At 37.0% G+C, this 20821-nt stretch overlaps 2 protein-coding genes and 1 long non-coding RNA gene across 4 annotated transcripts; 2 read left to right on the top strand and 1 right to left on the bottom strand.

Annotated features, from left to right (window-relative positions):
- Positions 1–1851: 1851 nt before the first annotated feature.
- On the top strand, positions 1852–8328 carry LOC136257734 (tripartite motif-containing protein 2-like). The gene is made up of 2 exons (XM_066051025.1): positions 1852–2068; positions 5918–8328. The coding sequence occupies exon 2, from the start codon at positions 5929–5931 to the stop codon at positions 8131–8133; it is 2205 nt and encodes a 734-aa protein (XP_065907097.1). The 5' UTR covers positions 1852–2068; positions 5918–5928; the 3' UTR covers positions 8134–8328.
- A 3523-nt stretch (positions 8329–11851) lies between these two features.
- LOC136257830 (uncharacterized) lies at positions 11852–12515 on the bottom strand. The gene is made up of 3 exons (XR_010702188.1): positions 12399–12515; positions 12006–12132; positions 11852–11954 (listed from the first exon to the last, which is right to left on the bottom strand). It is a non-coding gene; the product is annotated as an uncharacterized lncRNA (long non-coding RNA).
- Positions 12516–12517: 2 nt separating this feature from the next.
- On the top strand, positions 12518–19805 carry LOC136257829 (tripartite motif-containing protein 2-like). 2 transcript variants are annotated; one of them, XM_066051128.1, is made up of 3 exons: positions 12528–12625; positions 16972–17219; positions 17386–19805. In XM_066051128.1, exons 2-3 carry the CDS (start codon positions 17183–17185, stop codon positions 19590–19592), a joined length of 2244 nt encoding a protein of 747 aa, XP_065907200.1. In that variant the 5' UTR covers positions 12528–12625; positions 16972–17182; the 3' UTR covers positions 19593–19805. The 2 variants fall into 2 exon arrangements, with proteins under 2 accessions (XP_065907201.1, XP_065907200.1); XM_066051129.1 differs by lacking the exon at positions 16972–17219 and having other exon boundaries at positions 12518–12625.
- Positions 19806–20821: the final 1016 nt, after the last annotated feature.

Here is a 20821-nt window from a genome sequence, read left to right as displayed (position 1 = left end):
CCTGACATGCATGTTGGTTAAACTTAAATTTTCTGTGACACTGGTGAAGGCCAGCTACACTTGAATACATGATCCAGTCTGACAAAACCAGTCTTATAGTCCATCAAATTTGGCTCATATTTGAAGTTTAATGAATAATAATTACATGATAACATTTTGTAAAAATCACTAGAGAATAGTAGAGTTTACAGAATTGTTGTAGCTTAATTATACAGTAAAGGGGATAGCTATACACACAATGATTATAAGTCAACTATTATGTGTTATTAAGGCTATCTGACTGGTTTTGTTAGACTAGGTCACATATAGTAACCCTGCATGTGTGGGGACCATTTATGGAGACCAACATCAGTTTTAATCTAGACCGGCCAGCTAGAGAACATAATGAAAGTCTACTACTCATTTTTTATCAACACTTGCTGATGTATGTTCTATGGAAAATATGTACATTATAAAGTTCTGAATTTTTAGTTTGATACCTGCTATATATATCGTAGAGTGGCATAGTGCGATAGTTGTGCACTTTTTGATACAATTATGAAACCTTCCATATAAGTTGTACTCCTTGTGACATAATGTTTTGGATATAGATCGAGCCATCGCATATTTGTCCTTTGGTAACCTTTACAGCCATTTTTGTATTTAAAAATCATCGTTTTTGTCTTTATCTCCCTGAGGCATCATTTTGCACAGTTTCAAATTAAAGGTGCGGCTAAAATGAACCACTCCACTTTTTTTGAAGTCAATAGGTGACTGCATTCCAAATGATCATTTATATTAACCATGAAATTCAATTCTATAATTACTTCCCCATTACTAATAATTTATATCCCAAGGGCAAAGAATTTTATGACTTACAAAAATGATCATAACTTTGTAGTGGAATGAGATACAAACTTCAAACAAAAGTCAATATCAGTTTTTTGATCAACACCTTTAATTTGATACCATGTTTTAACGGTGTAAAATAATGCCTCAGGGAGATAAAGACAAAAATGATTAATTTTCAGTGAAAAATGGCTCTAAAGGTCACCAAAGGTCAAATCTGTGATGGCTCTATATCAAAAAACATATGTCACGAGGAGCACAATTTGTGTGGTAAGTTTCATAATTGTATCACAAAGTGCACAAAATGCCCATTTTTTGGTGCTATATGCCACTCTACTAATAGTAATTAATGCGTGCATTAGTATAAAGAAATAAAAATACATGATATAGCTAGCTGTAACTGAAGTAACTACGTGTTGTAGCTATAATAATAGTGCTGATATTCAGTTAATGTATACCATACTACTATCCCTTCCATCTCCAGGATATAGTAAGTTCTTTTAAGCAAAATGTATAGTTTTAGTTTATTTCTGCTAGCTAGTTGAGACGTGCAATGTTGAGGAATAGTAAGGAGCCTTAGCTACAGAAGATGTATACGATCCTTATACAGAAGAATGGATCAGAAATCATCAGAAATAAAACAACAACAACCAAGCCATGCAAAGGAATTTGGGAATATTCCACTGTTTCAGTTACAGTGAAATAGTGGAATTCCTTTTTATACAGTGAAATAGTGGAATTTCATTGGGTAGGGAGAAAAAAGGGTCTGGAACAGTTCGAATCCCACAATCGTCTTGACACGTCACGAGGCTACGTCACAAGTAACCCATGCGCTTAAACTCCATTGTAACAAGAATGCCACAGTACAACAATAAACAAAGACTTAGCTTCTCCCTACCCAATGACAAAGAGAAAAAAGCGGTCTGGCTACGCGAGACTAGTGGAATTCCTTTTTACAGTGGAATAGCGGAATTCCCCATGATTATTCTTTGTTGACGCATGCAGATATATTTCTATCAATATAGCAACTGCAAATAGATGCTCAAATGTATCAGTGTCAGCATAACGGGCTTATGAATTTAAATGTTGTAAAGTGTCTATACCGTGTACAGGCCAGGTTGGTTAGCTACTGAACATACCCTCACGTGATACAATTGTTTGCCCAGCATTGTGTTGCGTGGGAAGAGCGGCGAAGGGGCTGATTGGGGCTGATTTCTTAGAGATTTTAAAGGATACACAGGTGTGTTGAAAGAAAAGTATTGGAATGTTGATATGAATAGATGCAGGGGATTGCGTAGCTATTTATTCGTGGGGTGGAAAACCGACACCATTCCGGCCGCTCTACTGGCTCCTGTGACGGTACATATTTATATCGCTCGTTGTACGACACTGTGTAGCTACTGCGAAATGCAAGTGGAAATTAAGTAATATCAAGTTCTTAACCGCTGGAATACATGCAGTGTATAGCTGGACAAAAGTTTGTTCAGTTTTTGATCGGTGCCGATGGTCATGAAACCTGGGTGACACACAGGCACTCACTGTAGGTAGATCTGTGACCGCGGTAAAAGCCTTGACCCGAGGAAATTTCGCTTTGATCTGTGACTAAGCCCTTTTCACTCTTTGAATGTTGACTTAGTGACGATATTTGATTGTGGGTTGGAAACTTTCACCCTTGACTGTTGACTTAATTGCCTCGACCTTTGACTGTGGTTGCAGATCTACCTACAGTGAGTGCCTGTGTGTCACCCCCTAAAACTTTACTTCACTTGGGACTGACAGTCACGGTGATCATGAAAAATTGGGTGTTAATGCATGCATTTATAGAGTAGTCTGGCGGCATCCACCCTTTCGCAAAAGGGGAAGGGTCTGGTCATTCAAAATTTGTTACAGAACCAATCGGATTGCGTGGTTGGTAATTAGTGAAATTTTTGTGATTTGCTTGGATTTTTTGTTTTGGAGTTACCATAGATACTATAAAGGTATGTCAAGCTATAGCTAGTATCAAAACTAGCACCAAAGAAACTTCTGGATAACACTTCACGACAGTGTATTACAGCTTCCCGAAGACTATTTATGGTTCAGAATTGCTGCAAGTGGTTCCCCTTCCCAGACTGACTTTCTTTGTTGTTTATTGTACCTGCATGCATACTTATTTATTTATTTTTTGTACTCTTCAACTCTTCCTTGCCATGCCCACACAGGTGTTAATTCACTAACCATGTTTGGTGGTCACATGTGACTGAGGACTCACTATGTACTTTTTATGTGTCTCATTATTCAATAATGATGGTTCATCTCTCAATGTGTGGAAGAGTTTGTCACAAAGTTTTGTGAAATTGCGATATGATTGCGGCTACTTTTAGTCGACAATAGGGTGTTAAGGGAACAAAAATATGGTGGTGAGTAGCTAAAGGATCTTGCAGTTGAAACTGGTATACTTGTAATGCTGCCTGATGAGTATATAGAAAGTATTTTTGGTGGTGTTAACAGCTATTTGTTAACCTATTTCGAGAAATGCTTAGCTTGTATGGTTGTAAGACGTGCCATTCTTGTTGCCATTAATTGTGACGTCATTGTTAATTACATTAACATTTCACACTTATAACTCTAATGCTAGAGTGACCAGACCCTTTCTCTTTTTGCAAAAGGGCGGGCACGCCACCAGATAATCTGTATAGTGCATATATTTGCAAACACGTTGCGAATAGGATTTCTTGTGTGAAAAGCAACGAGAAAGAAGGCTGTAGCAGAGTTAATATTGATTATCTACAAATGGAAGCTTTATTTCTGCATGATATGGCTTATTTGAGATACATCCAGTATAAATGAAAAAAAAAACTAATATAAAGTGGTTGAGAAAATCCATTAGCTAAATTGATAATGTAAATAACTTTTTTAAAACACTAATTAGTTCAAATGTATAGGATTTATACATTCCCTATTTTAGTAGACATTATAGCATAGGATAGATAGGCATCTGCTTTTCAGAAGCATCAGATAGTTTACTTGATATTCAGTCTAGTAAAGTGGTAACAGTCTTGGGCTACATTCATGCAGTCTTTGAATTGTACGGATGTTTCATGAATGCTCAATGAATACCCACTGCTGGATTCTTTGTAGCCAGTTGGGTAAAAGTGTACTTCTGATTTCTGAAGTGTGTTTAATATGTTACAAGGTAAAGTTGGTGGTAAGATGTGCATTCCTGCATGAATTCTTTGCAAGGTAAATGTATGCTTAACACAACAAAGGCAAGGATAAGCAACATGGTTATGAGACAGATTAAGACATTAGTGAATAAATGTGTAATATATACAACAAATGCTCTAACATCACCATGACACAGACGTGTTACCAGTAACATGTGTATGTGTGAAACAAGAAGAAGTACATTGTATACATTTTAGTGCAGGTCAGGTGAGTCTCATCCATGATATTAAATATCCAGGATCAGATCACATGTTATCTTAATAAAAAGCAATTTCTCCTGCACATTGCTATTGGGCATCTGGTTTGATCACATGGAGCTGTAAATATATTTGTGGTATGTTGACCCATGATCAATTCATAATTGTGACATAAATTAGCAATTGAAGACATCAACAAAAGTTCACTCTGCTCACTTTAAATTTCAACAATTATTGTGATATGACTGCAGGCACGAACCAGTTGTTTCCAGATGGTTACAGAAAAATCAAAGATAATTAAACATGTGTGACACCATGCCTGCTACCATTTGTATCATTGAAGATAGCTGCATATCATAATTATCATATTTATTATTACCTATCTATTATTACCGTACTGTGGATGATATGTGCAAAGTCAAAATTTCTATGAAATTTATCTTAATGTACAAAAAATTGTCCTAGAGAGTGAAATTCTAATTAATAAAGTGGGCAGGTGTTGTCCTAAAGCATTGTGGTTTGTAAACAGTATAACTCAAATAGATGTAGAGAATTAGAGACATATGGTCTGAAGTTAACCATAAGAATTTAGACTTTATATACAAGCAACCTGTTGTACGGTGGTAGCCTGCACAAAGAAGAGCTGAGGAGTGCTTGTTGCCAAATGGCAATATTGTGTATGCTTACATTGTGTTGACAAGTTTAGGATAAGATGTGTACAGTGTATGGCATGTGTATGGGTGTGACTTGAATCGTGGTCTATCAAGTTATTGATACTGGTTAGCTGGTTAACTGTCACATGACTGTGTTGTTCCCATCAATGTGTCTAAGGGACTTTTATGTAATTTCTAGGAATTGTTTACTTAGTTTAGCCACAGGTTATTGCATTAACCCTTACTTATGTGTTTGATTATGAATGCTGTAGCAGTCAATTTTGCTTGCTAGCATACCATTGTATTCAGCTTTAAATCCTGAAGTTGAGTTATTATGTTGAATCAATATTTACACTATGAGGTCTCTTAGTGCATCATTCAGAAAGAAAGTTGGTAAATGAACGGTGCATTGTAAACTGATTTCTCTGATGAAATCTAAATGTGCTGGGATGACAATTATTAACGATAGTGAGGCTTCAATACAGTAACATGTTCTCCATTTGCTTCACACAATTAACTCATTAAATTTTCATTCCCTACAAAAGCTATTATTTTATATGTTTGGATATACTTTTTATTTCTTTATTTCTATGAAGGCTTTATAGCACAAGTGCTGAAGGTCTGTAGGACACCTGGTCTTGCAGCCTGTTTAAAGTTGTTACGTTTGTATGAAATTGTCTTTTTAAGATATATGCTTAAGAATCATTTAAGTGACCTTATTATTTCATACGGTAACCTACCCATGCACATAACTTCTGTGCAATGTATGTATGTGTGGTCTTCAGGTTGTGCCTGTGGTACAAGAGACGTTGGTCTAAAATTGTCCACATAATTACTCGTAAAGTACTGCAAATTGTGTTATAAGTTGATTAAAAGTATAGTAGAAGTCACCAACACCCCCAGTGGCATAGTATGTAACAAAGCACGACCTGATGTAGGAGTACTATCATAATAAATAGTTTATGAACTGATAGTAAAATGCCCATTGTAACAGTTTTGTGATGTGGCAGGTAATGATATTTATATTCATAGGTGAAACACTCATGGCAGTAGAACCAGTAAAAGATATAAAGGTGGCTATAGACAACCTGACTTGTCCAGTCTGTTACCAACTGTACAACAACCCGAAATATTTACCATGTCACCATTCTTATTGTCAAGCATGTTTGGAGAAGATACAAGTCCAATCAAAGATCTTGTGCCCAGAGTGTAGAACAGAGGCTGCTGTTCCTGAAGGAGGGGTAAAAGATTTACCAAGCAATTTCTTTATAAACCGTTTGGTAGACGATATGATTCTTAAACGTAAGGCGAAGGGTGAAACAGAAGCTCAGTGTGATGAATGTGATGATGAGACTGTTGTAGCGTACTGTCCTGAGTGTAACATGTTTTACTGTGACGCATGTTATGAGTCCCACAAACGTAGTAAAAGATATCGTGGCCATGACATAGTGCCATTAACTGAACTGAGATCTAAAAAAGATGTTCCTATTCAACCCAAAGCTCAAGTTCCAGTGTGTCAGAAACATGACATGGGGTTGTTTTTCTACTGTGAAACATGTGAAGAACTGATCTGTGTTTATTGTACTGTAAAAGACCATGCTGGTCATAAACATGATTCTGTAAAGGAGATAGCTGGCACTGCCAAACGAGAGTTTAATGATATTTCTAACCTACTAGATGACATGATAGTTGGAATCAGTACTGCACAAAGAAATGTGAATGATATGCAAGAAAAGATCACACAGAAAGGCACAGAATTAGACAAAAGAATTGATAAACATTATGATAAACTGTTTCAAAGGTTGATGGAGCAGAAAAAAGAAGTAAAGCTACGTCTAGCAGATGTCCTGTTTTTTAAGAAAAAGGCAGGGTCATTTCAAATGGAGGAGCTTGAATCTGGAAAGACGGAAATGTTGAAGATGAAAGAACTTACTGCTGCTGTGGACAGTAGTTCTGACCAAGAATTTTTGTCAGCAAGAAGCCAACTTGTCGATCATATGCTACAGTTACAAACCAGATATGAACAGCTAAACATAGGGCCCACAGAGAAAGATACAATGGAGTTTACACTATGGGATGGACCTTTTCCGCAGTTTGGCAAATTGCAGTCAACATCAGATGCTGTTCCTTATAACACCACAATATGGTACCTCCCAGGGTATGCACTAAAAGGTCACCGCGTGCAATTTGAAGTGGTTACTAGGGACAGTTGCAACTGTCTATGTTTTAGGGGAGGTAGCACAGTCTCTGTACAATTGGAAGCTACTTCAAAGAAAGTTACCCTTGTTGAAGTTAAAGACAAAAATGATGGTAGCTACTTTGCTTCCTTTATGGCATCGCAGGTTGGTGAATTCAATTTAATAATATGTGTTGATGGGCACCTGGTCAAGAAAGCACCTTTCACAGTGCATAAAAACTTTACGAGTTTGAACAAAGGAAGTAAAAACAAGACAATAGACCTAGATGGCAGAATAGGTAAGCCTTGGAAAATTGCATTCAACGATCATACAGGCATGTGTGCTTTAAGCGATTACTCCAACTATTGTGTATACGTTTTTGATAATCAAGGCTGCTTGGTCAAAGAACTGGGTGGCCAAGGAAGTGAAGATGGTCAGTTTGATGGCCCACAAGGAATTGCTTTTGATTGTCATAACCACTTGTACATTGCTGATTTTAACAATCATAGAATACAGAAGTTTGATAGCCACTTTGCATACCTGCAACAATTTGGCAAGGAAGCAGCTGGCAATGAAGAATTTGGCCCAGTAGCTATCACAGTACATGACAACAGACTGTATGTTGCTGACAGTAATAATCAATGTATCTCAGTATTTCTGACCGATGGCTTTTTCTGCTTAACATTTGGATCGGGAGCACTTGGACAACCTTTTGATGTGGCAGTTGACGCCAACAATCACATACTTGTTGCTGATAGTCTCAATCATTGTGTGTGTGTTTTTAGAATGGATGGCATTTATGTGAGCAAGTTTGGTACTCAAGGTAGGGGTGAACTGAACGGCATTCATGGTCTAGCTACCAATCCGTATGGCTTCACTATTGTTACTGATTCTTTAAAGCATTGTGTGATGGTCTATGACAAGGATGGAAACTATGTGCATAGCTTTGGAGTGTATGGATCTGGGAAATCTCAATTTAAAAGTCCTTGTGGTGTAGCTATTAGTCCCAATGGCAGCATTTACATTGCTGATTGTGGTAATTCCAGACTTCAAGTATTTCCTAACTACTAAACCATTGCATAGTTATATAGTGATCATGTTGTACACATACTGTAGTCTGCATACATAGCACTTCCTATTATAACGTAATGTTCACATTGTTAGTTTTTTTTTTGTTTTGTTTTTTTGTAGTGATATAAGTACTGAACAGTATTTATGTACATTGTATGTGTGCAATAAGTTGTTTATATAGAGATGTTAATCGTGCTTACACTTAACACGATGTTACTGTTAATACTGTCAAGCATGCATAGGATATTAAAGCAATGTACTAAAAGGTATATCAAATTAAGGACCTGTCACAAAAGTGAATTCTGTTTTCCCTTGAATTTTTAGCTGAGAAGTTAGTAGAAACTACAGGTGCAATTGCACTGACTATTGTCACCTAGTATTTTAGGAGTTTGACTATTATTAAAGCTGTTATCAATGGAAATACTCTAATAGAACAGTCAACTACCAGAACAGAAGATCCAAATGACTAGTATAACTCTTCTAAGTTAACCAAGTGCAGTATAAGGAAAATAATAAGACGCATACTGAAATTCAACCTCTTCTTCACCAGCGCTATATCTCATCATTGTGCCAACATTCTGCCATTATTGTAATACGTACATACCATTTGCTGGGAGTTGATGGTGAAGTATTTTTAAAAGACCAATCAGAAATATTTTGTAAATGTTTACTTAATTAATAAACTTAATGATTTGTTTAGCAACTGATTCAGAAACATTAATCAACCAGATTCATGAAAAGGTGTCTTCCACACACATCCAATTTACCAACTTTGACATATCATAACTTCAGATTGGGAAAAGTCAATGCTTTGAAATTTGGTCAATAGTGAGAGCCAACATAGGTTGAGGGATTAAGAAATTTTTAGTACTTGTACTAATTATGGTCTGAATTGGATGTGTGTGTGTGTGAGTGCATGCGTGCGTGTGTGCAAATCCAGTCAAAATTTCAGCCAGCAATGAACCGAACCAAACGTAAATAAAAATGGCATACAAAAGGACCAATATAATATTATGTAAATGAAATTAATTATAATTTGCAAAAAACTCCCAGCAGGATACATAGCAAAGTGTGCCTATGGGTTGGTGTAGTAGATCCCAGCTATATTCTAATACTGTTCATAAGGTGACTGTTCTATTAGAGTATTTGAATGATTAATAACATCTCAATCTTGCATGTGTATGATAGTTTTTCTTTTGGGAGGGTGGCATGCCTCCACTGGATCCACCACTGATATTACCATATAACATATGCTTATTATTGATTCTACCATATATATCTGACTGTTAAACTGTAGAGCATGCTATCATCCACTTATAAACTGTAGAGTTACAGTGTCATGTTCAAACCAGTGGTCTTCGACCCCAGCTCATATATTTGCAAGTTGAACCATTTCAGAATAATAATTATTAATCAAACAATTTATTACTATTGCTGATGGTGTCCTAACAGAGTTTAATTCAAAACCAGCTCTCCATTTTCTAGACTAGACCACTGCCACCAGCTAACTTCATCAACTACTCAGTTACAGCACAGTGGCTTTCTGACACAATATCAGCTCAGTAATAATTATTATCAATTGTTTCAATACCAATCATTGCACCTTCCCCCATGCAATGTCCCCCTTTTCATCATTTTATCAGCCATCCATGCATGATCATAAAATTAATAATAACTTTATAGCTACTTGATAATTATTTTGATAGCGTCCTGTGCATAATCACATTCATTTAACTACTTACTTATTGATGCACAGACCTCATGAATGTGCAGTGTTTGTGTGTGTGCACGTACTTGTGTGTGTGCGTGTGCATGTACATGTGTGTGTGTGTGCAGTGCAGTGCTCGAATTATAAATTTATTTGAGGGTATACTATCAAGGGTAGATCCAGGATTTTGCTAAGGGGGGCACACAGGTAGAAGTCATTCCACAGTGTGCAAAACACTGCGAAATGCAAAGTATGAGCTTTGTAGGGGGTCTGTGGCATGCTTCCCTAGGAAATTTTGAAAAATTAACATTCTGAGATTGAATTTGGTTGCAATATTGACTGAACTTGTTGATAGTTCAACACTGGAAGTATGAATACTAACATGTACAGTATAGCTACTGATCTAAAAAGCTATATTTTAAAGGCCTAGGCTGCTCCCCATAGAAATTTTTGAAAATTAACATTCTGAGATTATATTTGGTGGCAATCTTGGCTGAAGTTTGCTGAGTTTAATACTGGAAGAAGTATGAATGCTAATAGTAGCTATATACATGAGCTACATAACAGAATTAGTTAGTATAGTATAAAATTTCCTCAATAAAATTTTGAATATTAAAATCATAGTCAACCTTTTGAGATTGAATTTGTTAGCGATTTTGAATAAATGTTTATGAAAATTCAATGCAGAAGGGAATTTTGAAAAATTTACTTTTTGAGAATGATATTGATAGTAATTTTGACTGCCATTTACGAGAAACATGAATACTCTTTGCAGCATCTAGCTACACCTAAAGATAGTAGGCTCTTTACAACCCAATTTAGCTATGATTTATATTAGACAAATAAGTCCAGGTGGGAACATTTTTTATCCAGCCACATTTCTGGTTCCAACTAGGTAAATGTACATGTGTCACAGTTAGTTGGTACTTGCTCTGTATATACACTACCATCATTATATGACTCTTCTTCTTCACTGCTTTACTGAATTTGCTGCGGCCTTTCATCATTATCAGCTGGTTCATCACCAAATTAGCTACTTCCTTGGTAGACACATGTAGTCTACAGTAGAGGGGGTAGATAATAGTTCTACATATAAATCTGGCTAATGTAGATTGTATACTTGCAAAATTAACTACTTGTTTAATTCCAATTAATGCACACCTCACGAAAGGAATTCAGTTTTGAGCTGGATAGTGGGATTAGCTTCCTCTGGGGGATCAATTGGCTCGAGAATCACATTACACCAAGTAAGAGTATGTAGTAACTTATGTTTCATTGATGTTCTTTGCTGAGGGGTATTATAGCTACACTGTAGCTAGCTACCTTATAGCTACTTAGCTAGGCTATCAAGGTATAAAAATAATTTACAAAAATTGTTATCAAGGTATACTTCGTATACCCCCGTATACCCTCAATTCGAGCACTGGTGCAGTGTGTGTGTGTATGTGTGCACATGCATGTGTGTGTGTGCGTGTATTCAGTTCATCAGTCCAGCATCAGAAGAAACAAAGACATGGATGGCAGCCGGCTGACAAACAATGAGTTGTGAAAATTAAATGAGATGATTCAGTTTTATTTTGAAGCTGTGAATTTTCAGCCGATGACCTAGTTTACTTGACGTCAACTGCTTGACATCTAATGAAGCATTGATGATAATCTTGTATAGTATAAAGTTGAAATGTCAAATCGAGTAGCTTTTTGATGGATACTGATATAGCTGGTGTATTACTGCACTGCACCTTGCTATTGCAGTCAGGTGCTACCAACATCACAGTATAGCAGTTTTATTAGATTACATTTGTATGTGGGGACCAAATCACGGATACAAACAAAATTTAATGCTAATTTAGCTATTGATTTTGAGTTGTTGATTAAATTTCTGTGGAAAACCTCGAACTTAATGTGCCTTAATAAGATAGCCATTCACTAGTGCCGGGGAAAGTGTATTAGAGATGGCTATATACTCCAACTTAGCTGTACAAGTAACTAAGTTATTGTAGAATATGGATGCTCACATTTTGATAGTTTAAAAGACATTAGCCGCAGATCTTGTTGCAGCTGAAGTACACCTTCATTAGAAACAATGGGTCTTCAACCGCTCTGTCTTAGCTAGCTACGAGGTTATAGCTAACTATGACATTACATTCATCATTGGCATACTCACAGCTAGCTATGCACTTGTCAATTTCATGCCACACCCCCCACCCAGGTGGGGATTTGACATTGCTTCTTGTCCCCACTCCTGGGGCAATTGTCCAATTCACTGACCGATTCATCTGGTAGTTGCATTCCTAAACAATAAAATCACACTTGCTATAATTTTACTAGCTACAGGCCGGCAGGTCTATTACTAGTTGCATGCATGAAATATGCGCATAGTCATCCTTGAGGTGTTGTCAAATCCCAACTATGGGGGTGGGGACATAGTGGGGATTTGACAGCCAATTTTGTCCCAGTAGTGGGGAATTTGACACCACGATTTGTCAAATCCCCTGTATTCCCCCATGAAATTGACAAGTGCACTAGTGCTTGGTAGAAGATGGCAACTTGAACTCACTTCTTAATATGTTCACCGCGTATACTGGGTAGCTATGTGCTACTCTTTGAGCAGCTCGGGTGTGGTACCCGAGGGTAGGATTATGGTGTATGGCGCTAGACTTTCGGCTTCACGTGATACATCTGTACATGTTGGTCGTGCGAAACTGTTAGGTGTGTGTGAGGTGGGACTGAAGCTGATCGTGATTCCTAGGCAGATTCAAGTCTTTAGAGGAGCAGTTTCACCAGGTATGAAACCTTGTCCAACCTAACTGTTCCTAAAAGGGATAACCGGCGTAGTTTAGCCGTACGTAGCTTTCGGATGTGCGGCACTCTGGGTCGAGGGGTCCGACACCACCCAAAAGTCGCGTGTAAGATTCCGAATCTCACCATTTCTTTGCGAAGATTCCGGATTCCAACCAAAGATTCCAGATTTCAAATTTGGAAATTTACATAACTAGCAACACATATTTAATTAATAATCCAACAACTGAATGTGTTACTGTATAATACTCTCAATAGCAGCTCGACGTATTATATTGAAATACGTCAAGCGATTAGCCAATAGAATTAGTATTACACTTGTTTGTCAAGGCCCCTTGACAAAAATCTAATTTGATTGGCTAAAATAGTGTGGTGTATTTATATTAGAAGTAAATGTCCGACTTGACAACTATTGTTACCATAGTGATACATGCCCAAGGCATAACAACAATATGGTTGCTTAGCAACGGATGCTAGGTAACCGTTGCTAAGGTAAAAGTCGTTTTGAGACCATAGCAACAGTTGCTAAGTGTGATTGATCTTTTGCAGTGGTTATTTGTTGAATTTCTGTTGCCTAGTAACAGTTGTTATGGTTGTCGGATTAATTTGCAATAGGACGGATGGCTGTGGTATTCAGGATTAATAGTTCTTGCATTGTAAACAGGAAGGAAATAGTGCTCGGCTTCGCCTCGCACTATTTTACTCTTTCCTGTTTACAATGCTCGCACTATTAATCCCGAATACCACACCCATCCGTCCTATTACATATACTAACACTTGTGCATTCAGCTGGCTTCCAGGCTAATTGGATCATTGGCGAGGCCTGTACAACCGAGACATGTGCACTGTGTATGCTGATTGGAACACAGCACAAGTGTTAATATACACCATAATTTACTAGAAATATACGGAAATAATCGGACTTATAAAACATTTTTCCAGATTCCAAATTCTTTCCCAATTTCCAGATTCCGTGAAATTCCAAGTGATTTGTGTCGGATTCCAGTTGGTGTCGGACCCCCCGCTGTGGGTAGCTACAGGTGGGGTGTGATTGATTTTTATGCATTGGGCTAGCTAAAAGCCGTTCTTCCCGAGGTTCTTCCCGTCTCTTCCATTCAGAATGGGGAACCTCGTGGATAACACAGATGGCAGAACCTGTAAGCGTGTTTTTAATACAAACTGGCCTAGGAGCCCCTGGAGCCTAACAGAAAGTCTTTGAATTTGTTTATTATTATTACACTGGGAAGACAGCACTGCTGATACACTCAGAGAAAAGGTCAACTTTAGTGTAGTATACAGTAGCTATTTTGTATTATTGTGTTGTGTGTGTGCTACGAGGGGTGAAACACCTTCGCAAATCTGTACTTGATTTGAAATCATTTCGTGATTTGAAACCTGATTTGTGATTTGAAATTGGATTTGTGATTTGAAACTTCATGCGTGACTGCATGATTAAAACTAGCATTGTATCACTGTGAGCTTGTATTGTTTAGAAATATGTTTTTGAGAGCAGTTTTAATTATTTGTGTGGGCAAAACCGCTCGAGATTTTGTAATTTGGTAGCTGAAGAGTGTACGTGATTTGGAGAGGTGCCATCCCCCCCAGTGTGCTATGGTAGGGAAGAATGGCTTTTGCCGACTACCGTGACATTAAACAAAAAATCACAAATCAAATCATCATAGTCATGGAATAGCCATTCAGTCTCACTTTCATTGGTTTAGATGAATCAAATTTAAAACCATTGAGTGGTAATGTAATGTAGACCACCCTAGCTGTGGAGAGTTCAGCTACATTGCAAGTCAAGTCACCCTGTAGAGAGTTTAGTTAAAACAAGCCTCTGCAGTCTAGAGAGTTCAGCAACATAACAAGTCATCTTATAGAGTGTTTAGCTACAAACAGCAAGTCTTACTCTAGAGATTTTTTGTTCCCGGAGAGAGTTCTGTGCGTAACGAGTCACCCTATATATATTTCAGATATGCCATGTCATGTAGAGAATTCCAAGTCATCCTGTATGGTCAGAGAGTTCAGCTACAAGCATGATACCCTGTAGAGAGTTCAGCTATGTTACAAGGCCCTCTGTAGACCAGTCACCCTTAGGGAGTTCAGCTATGTTACAAGTTACCCTGTAAGGTTGGATAGCAATAAGAAAATTCTATTAATACTGAATGAGATATAAACAGTGAGTACCGTAAGTTCTCTAAAAATCCGGCCCCTCTATTTATTCAGCACCCGTATTCTAACAGTGAAATAATTTCCTCTAATAAAAAATTCGGCACGTTTGCTATTTTTGCGATGGATGCTGATGGTGACGAGAACGTCAGAGTTGTCTAGCCTTAATATCGACGATACCAATTATACTGTGATGAGTGGTCGATCAACTAAAATTAGTGGTGATTACCATCTAATTACAGGCCGAAATTTGGTGGGACAAAAATTATTGATTTAAAAACATGCCGAATTTATAGAGGACTTAATTACGGTATATAAAATTCAAACATGCCATGTAACCCACCATCAATAATACTGTGTAGTCTTTCATACTTATAGGAGGAACATAGTCAACATACTGTATGTATAGTTTTCATTAAGATGTTTGCATCGGTGGAGTCTGTAGGAAAGTTAAATTGTAACTGGTAACTTGTACGTACTTATGTCAGCTATATATGAATAGTTTTTATAGTCTATAGTTTCACACAATTCCATCACTGTAGTAGTAGTACTGGTAGAGATCATGAATGAAGATTTGCCTTAAAATATTGTCCAAAAACCCAACATTACTTTTCTTCTCACCCATGCACTTTCCAGTATTGGTTAGTCATAATCAAAACATCATTCCCAAACACTACCAGCAAGGTTCTATGGAGTTTCATTTTTGTTTAAACTGAAGTTTCTGCTAAATGATTGGCTGACCGCTTGACTAAATAAAGCTTTTAGCCAAGAATAGCTTGACTATGGTTAAGAGATTTCTTCACTGTTCAGTGTCACTTAGACCTGAGATTTGCAAACTGTAGCAGCTACAGTGCATGCATCATAGACTTGTCTTTGTGTCTCATTTCTTTCTCCACTACCGCAAAGCTATTGATTCATGGTAGTACATTGTATGGCTAGTGAGTGGATTGATTGCAGCAGCACTTCTTGTATCGTTTATTGTTGGTAACATATACAGGGTGAAAACGAAGTAGAATATATAGCCACTGTTATTTATAGTTCGGGTCCTGAAACTTCACAGCATACTTGGAAATTTGATGAAAAGTTGGTGCAATCATAGTATACAGCAGTATCAGTATAACATAGTAGCAACACAGACTAAATTAAATGTTTTAACTCTATTTGCCATCTACAGGGTCCACAAACAGTGCATGTACGTAATAAACATTTGAAGGGTCCAGCACCTAAAAGTGCAGATTATCATTTACAGTGATATATGTACCACTATGTGTACGTTGTGCTGTGGAATTTTATGACAAAAGTGAAGGAAGGACACTTAGATTTTTATGGCATGTTTAGGTGTGACTCAAGTTGTGGTTAGTTGAAAGTTATTAGTACTGGTTAGTTGTCACATGACTGTGGTTCCATAATTGTATCTAAGGGACTTTATATTTCCAAGAGTGTTTGCATAGTAGAGCCACTGGTTATTGCGTGTTTCACAAATTAAAGTTGAAAAGTATTTAATTTTATTTTATTGTCAGTTAGGCACTGGAGGTGAACAGAAGGCAGAATCTGTACGAGGTACCACTAGCCTAGGAAATTTTTGAGTAAAGTATCCTAAAGTTAAACGGTCTAGAAGGACTGAAAAAAAGTCAACCCATTGTGATTTGACCCAGATTTCAGCCAAGCACCACACTTGGTGCCAACCAGGGGAGGCCACCTAAGTAGGAAAATGTTAAGGTATTACAATAGTGCTTGCTCCACTTTAGCTTGTTACGTAATTACTTGATTCAGAGAAATACTTCCAATTTCTGTTATGGCTGGCTTATCGGTATCAGATCAGTAACACGTGTAAACAAGCAGTAGATACAGATATACGTAAACATCTATTTATGGGCACTCATGCTCTCGTAATATCCTAGCAACACCTGTTTGTGTAATGTCAACTGTTGATTAAAGTCCCACACTGTCACTTTATAACTAAATTTAGAGTGCAAATTGTTAGAGAAATGGTCTATGATACCATATCAAATTGGCTTTGTTTATCGGATTGATAATTTTATTTTATATTGGTTATCAGAGTATTGGTTAATTATTGACAGACATTATAGTAACCAGTTTACTTAGCTTGTTACACTGTTTATATATAGCTATTACACTGCCATTATACTCCCTTTATATAGCTGTACACTCGAGAGTTAATAATAGAGAGGACAGGACTCTTGATATTATGCAGAACAATACGTGAAGTGTACCTGCTTACTTTTGTGAAAATTATGGAAAATTCCTATTTTATTTTCAAATCCATTCATGTACCACCTGCAAATCAACACTGTTTACGTTCACTGCAAGAAAAAGAAATGAAACACAAACATAAACTCACAGTGCATAGTGATGACTGACTTCAGGAATTGTAGTTCAATACTTTTCGGTAAGATGTCCCTTTGGCCCAACAAGTGCCTTCTTGTGTACCGCAATAGGGACAATATAAAATCATTCTACTGTATTTATGTACATTATGTGTGATACTATATAGCTCTTTGAAGGTATTGTAATTGTCCATTGAGTAATATGGTATACACTACTTATATTCTTAGGTGAAACACTCATGGCAGTAGAACATGCAAAAGATATAAAGGTGGCTATAGACAACTTGACTTGTCCAGTCTGTTACCAACTGTATAACAACCCGAAGTATTTACCATGTCACCATTCTTATTGTCAAGCATGTTTGGAGAAGATGCGAGTCCAATCAAAGATTTTGTGCCCAGAGTGTAGAACAGAGGCTGTTGTTCCTGAAGGAGGTGTGAAAGATTTACCAAATAATTTCTTCATAACCCGTTTGGTAGACGATATGATTCTTAAACGTAAGGCAAAGGGTGAAGCAGAGACAAAGTGTGATGAATGTGATGATGAGACTGTTGTAGCATACTGTCCAGAGTGTAATATGTTTTTCTGTAATCCGTGTCACGACTCCCACAAACGTAGTAAAAGATATCGTGGCCATGACATAGTGCCATTAACTGAATTACGATCTCAACAAGATGTTCCTATTCAACCCAAGACTCAAAAGGTTCCTTTGTGTCAGAAGCATGATATAGACCTGCTATTTTATTGTGAAACATGTGAAGAATTGATCTGTGTTTATTGCACAGTTAAAGACCATGCTGGTCATAAACATGATACTGTGAAGGAGATAGCTGGTACTGCCAAAAAAGAGTTTGATTCTATTTCTACCCTGCTAGATGATATGATTGCTGGTATTTGTACTGCACAAAGAAGTGTAAATGTTATGCAAGAAAAGATCACACAGAAAGGCACTGAGCTAGACGAAAGAATTGATGAATATTATGATAGACTGTTTCAAAAGTTGAAGGAGCAGAAAAAAGAAATAAAGCAGTATCTAGCGGACATCGTGTTTTCCAAGAAAAAGGCTGGGTTAGTACAGAAGGAGGACCTTGAATCTGCAAAGATGGAAATGTTGAGGATGAAGGAACTCACAATTGCTTCTGAGAGTAGCTCTGATCAAGAATTTTTGTCAGCAAGAAACCAACTTGTTGATCGCATGCTACACTTACAAACCAAATATGAACAACTGAACCTAGCGCCCACAGAAGAGGATACAATGGAATTTACATTATTGGATGGACCTTTTCCACAATTTGGCAAGTTGCAGTCAACATCGGGTACTGCTCCTTATAACACCAAAGTATGGCATCTCCCAGGGTATGCACTGAAAGGGCACAGTGTGCAATTTGTAATGGAAACTAGGGACAGTTGTAACTGTCGTTGTCTTAGAGGTGGTAGTATCGTATCTGTACAGCTGGAAACTGCCACTAAGAAAGTTATTCCTTTTGAAGTGAAAGATAACAATGATGGTACCTATACTGCTTCCTTTATGGCATCACAGGTTGGTGAATTCAGTTTAATAATATGTGTTGATGGGCACCTGGCCAAGGAAGCACCTTTTGTAGTTCGTAAAAGCCTCTCAGGATTGAATAAAGGAAACAAGTCAGTAGACATAGATGGAAAGCTAATACGGAAAATTGCATTCAGTAATCGTGCAGGTATGTATGCAGTAAGTGATAACTCCAAGCATTGCGTGTACATATTTGATGACAAAGATAGCTTTGTCAAAGAGTTCGGTAGCCAAGGAAGTGAAGACGGTCAGTTTGATGGTCCACTAGGAGTTACTTTTGATAGTCATGATTACTTGTACATTGCTGATTTCAACAACCATAGGATACAAAAGTTTGACAGAGAGTTCAATTATATGCAACAATTTGGTAAAGAAGCAGCTGGCAATGAAGAGTTTGGTCCAGTAGCTGTAGCAGTGCACAATGAGAGGCTTTATGTTGCTGACAGTAATAATAAGTGCATTTGTGTATTTCTACCCAATGGCTATTTTTACTTGACATTTGGATCGGCAGAGCTCACACTGCCTGTTGACGTGGTAGTCAACACTAACAATCAACTACTTGTTGCTGATAGTCTCAATCATTGTGTGTATGTTTTCAGATTGGATGGCTTTTATGTTAGCAAGTTTGGTACTCAAGGTAAGGATGAGTTGAACAGAATTTCTGGACTAGCTACTAATCTGTATGGCTTCACAATTGTTGTTGATTCTTTAAAGCATTGTGCAATGGTCTATGACAAGGATGGAAACTATGTGCACAGCTTTGGAGCATATGGATCTGGCAAAGGTCAATTTAAAACTCCTTGTGATATCTCAATTAGTCCAAATGGCAGTATTTATGTTGTTGATTGTGGTAATTACAAGCTTCAAATATTTTCTAATTACTAAATATCTTAAGTCTTGCAGTTACAATTTTAAATAACAAGATGTTTTGTACTTTAATAATAATATGTAATTACGTACTATGTAATGTGTATACACAGCACTTCCTGCTTACTATATAATGTTAGTGTTGATATTAATTTTCCTCTTTTTTTTTATAGTAATAGATTATATAATAGAAGTTATTGTACGTTAATATATATAATTATTGTAAAGGTGTTTAACAAAACATGGCAGTATATTGGATATAGTAGTGAAGGCTGTTTATTAAGGACACCTTAGGCTTGGGACCTACCAATAGCGTTCTGATCATCAAGGTGTCCTGATTTTCCCAGGTCAGTTTACATGATAAGGGCATCACCAGATTCCAAGTTTATTATTTTCAAGTGTCCTGATTAATGGGTTCCTCTGTGTAAATACTATTATGGTACGAGTGCATGAAAGGTGCAACCTATAGCTAGCTATCAGATGTTGTCCTGGAGATGCTGTGACCCAGATACTCATGTCATACATGTAGGGTATATGTAATGGGCAAATTTTATGTTATTGATGATGTAGATCATTTGTGACTTGTCATACTATATGTAACTTGTGATGCAGTATATCACGTAATAACACTTATGCACACCAAATCACTTTTTGATAATTATTTCTACTAAATTGCATGTTGGCTTTTATTTATTTTATTGCATGCTGAGTAGATCACAGTCTGTAGCAAATCTGTATGAAATTTAAGTCATGAAATAAATATACAGACCAAAAGTCTATCATACTGTACTATATCACATAGTCCAAGTGACTGGATCTTGCCTTTTGGGCAGAATCAAACGTTGTGGCCTTTGTGGGAAAACTCAATTGAAAATTTCAGCAATTTTTTACAAAAATTTATTTTTGTTGCACATTTAAAGCAACTATTAAATCTTCCTTGCTGTGAGGTTTCACATGTAAAGCTTCTTTTTGTAGGAGGTGTAATGGATGATATCAGACCATGTAGTAATTTCACATGCACTGGGACACCAATTATTTTACAAATTGGGTGATATGATCAGGTGATGGAATGGCCAAAACTAATTAGTCTTTGACAATAATAGATGCTATTTAATTACAGATAAACACCCAGTGCCTTATTTTATAGCTATCAGTAAAACAGAAATTGACCAATGTGCCCAAAAGGTAGGTTTTCCAAGATCAGGTGACATAATAATAATACAGTGTCTCTAGACTGTGCATAATCT

The sequence above is a fragment of the Dysidea avara genome, chromosome 6, assembly GCF_963678975.1.
Source record: "Dysidea avara chromosome 6, odDysAvar1.4, whole genome shotgun sequence".
NCBI classification, from domain to species: Eukaryota; Metazoa; Porifera; class Demospongiae; order Dictyoceratida; family Dysideidae; genus Dysidea; species Dysidea avara.
The sequence above is the reverse complement of the archived record's forward strand: the minus strand, read 5'-3'. Positions and strand labels throughout refer to the sequence as shown.

What these genes read in the sequence shown, in the direction of transcription:
- LOC136257734 (XM_066051025.1), top strand. Translation starts at nt 5,929, where the DNA reads ATGGCAGTAGAACCAGTAAAAGATATAAAGGTGGCTATAGACAACCTG.
- LOC136257829 (XM_066051128.1), top strand. Translation starts at nt 17,183, where the DNA reads ATGACTGACTTCAGGAATTGTAGTTCAATACTTTTCG. An exon ending in TTGTAGTTCAATACTTTTCG is followed by an intron (nt 17,220 to 17,385) that starts GTAAGATGTCCC and finishes TTATATTCTTAG; the next exon opens with GTGAAACACTCATGGCAGTA.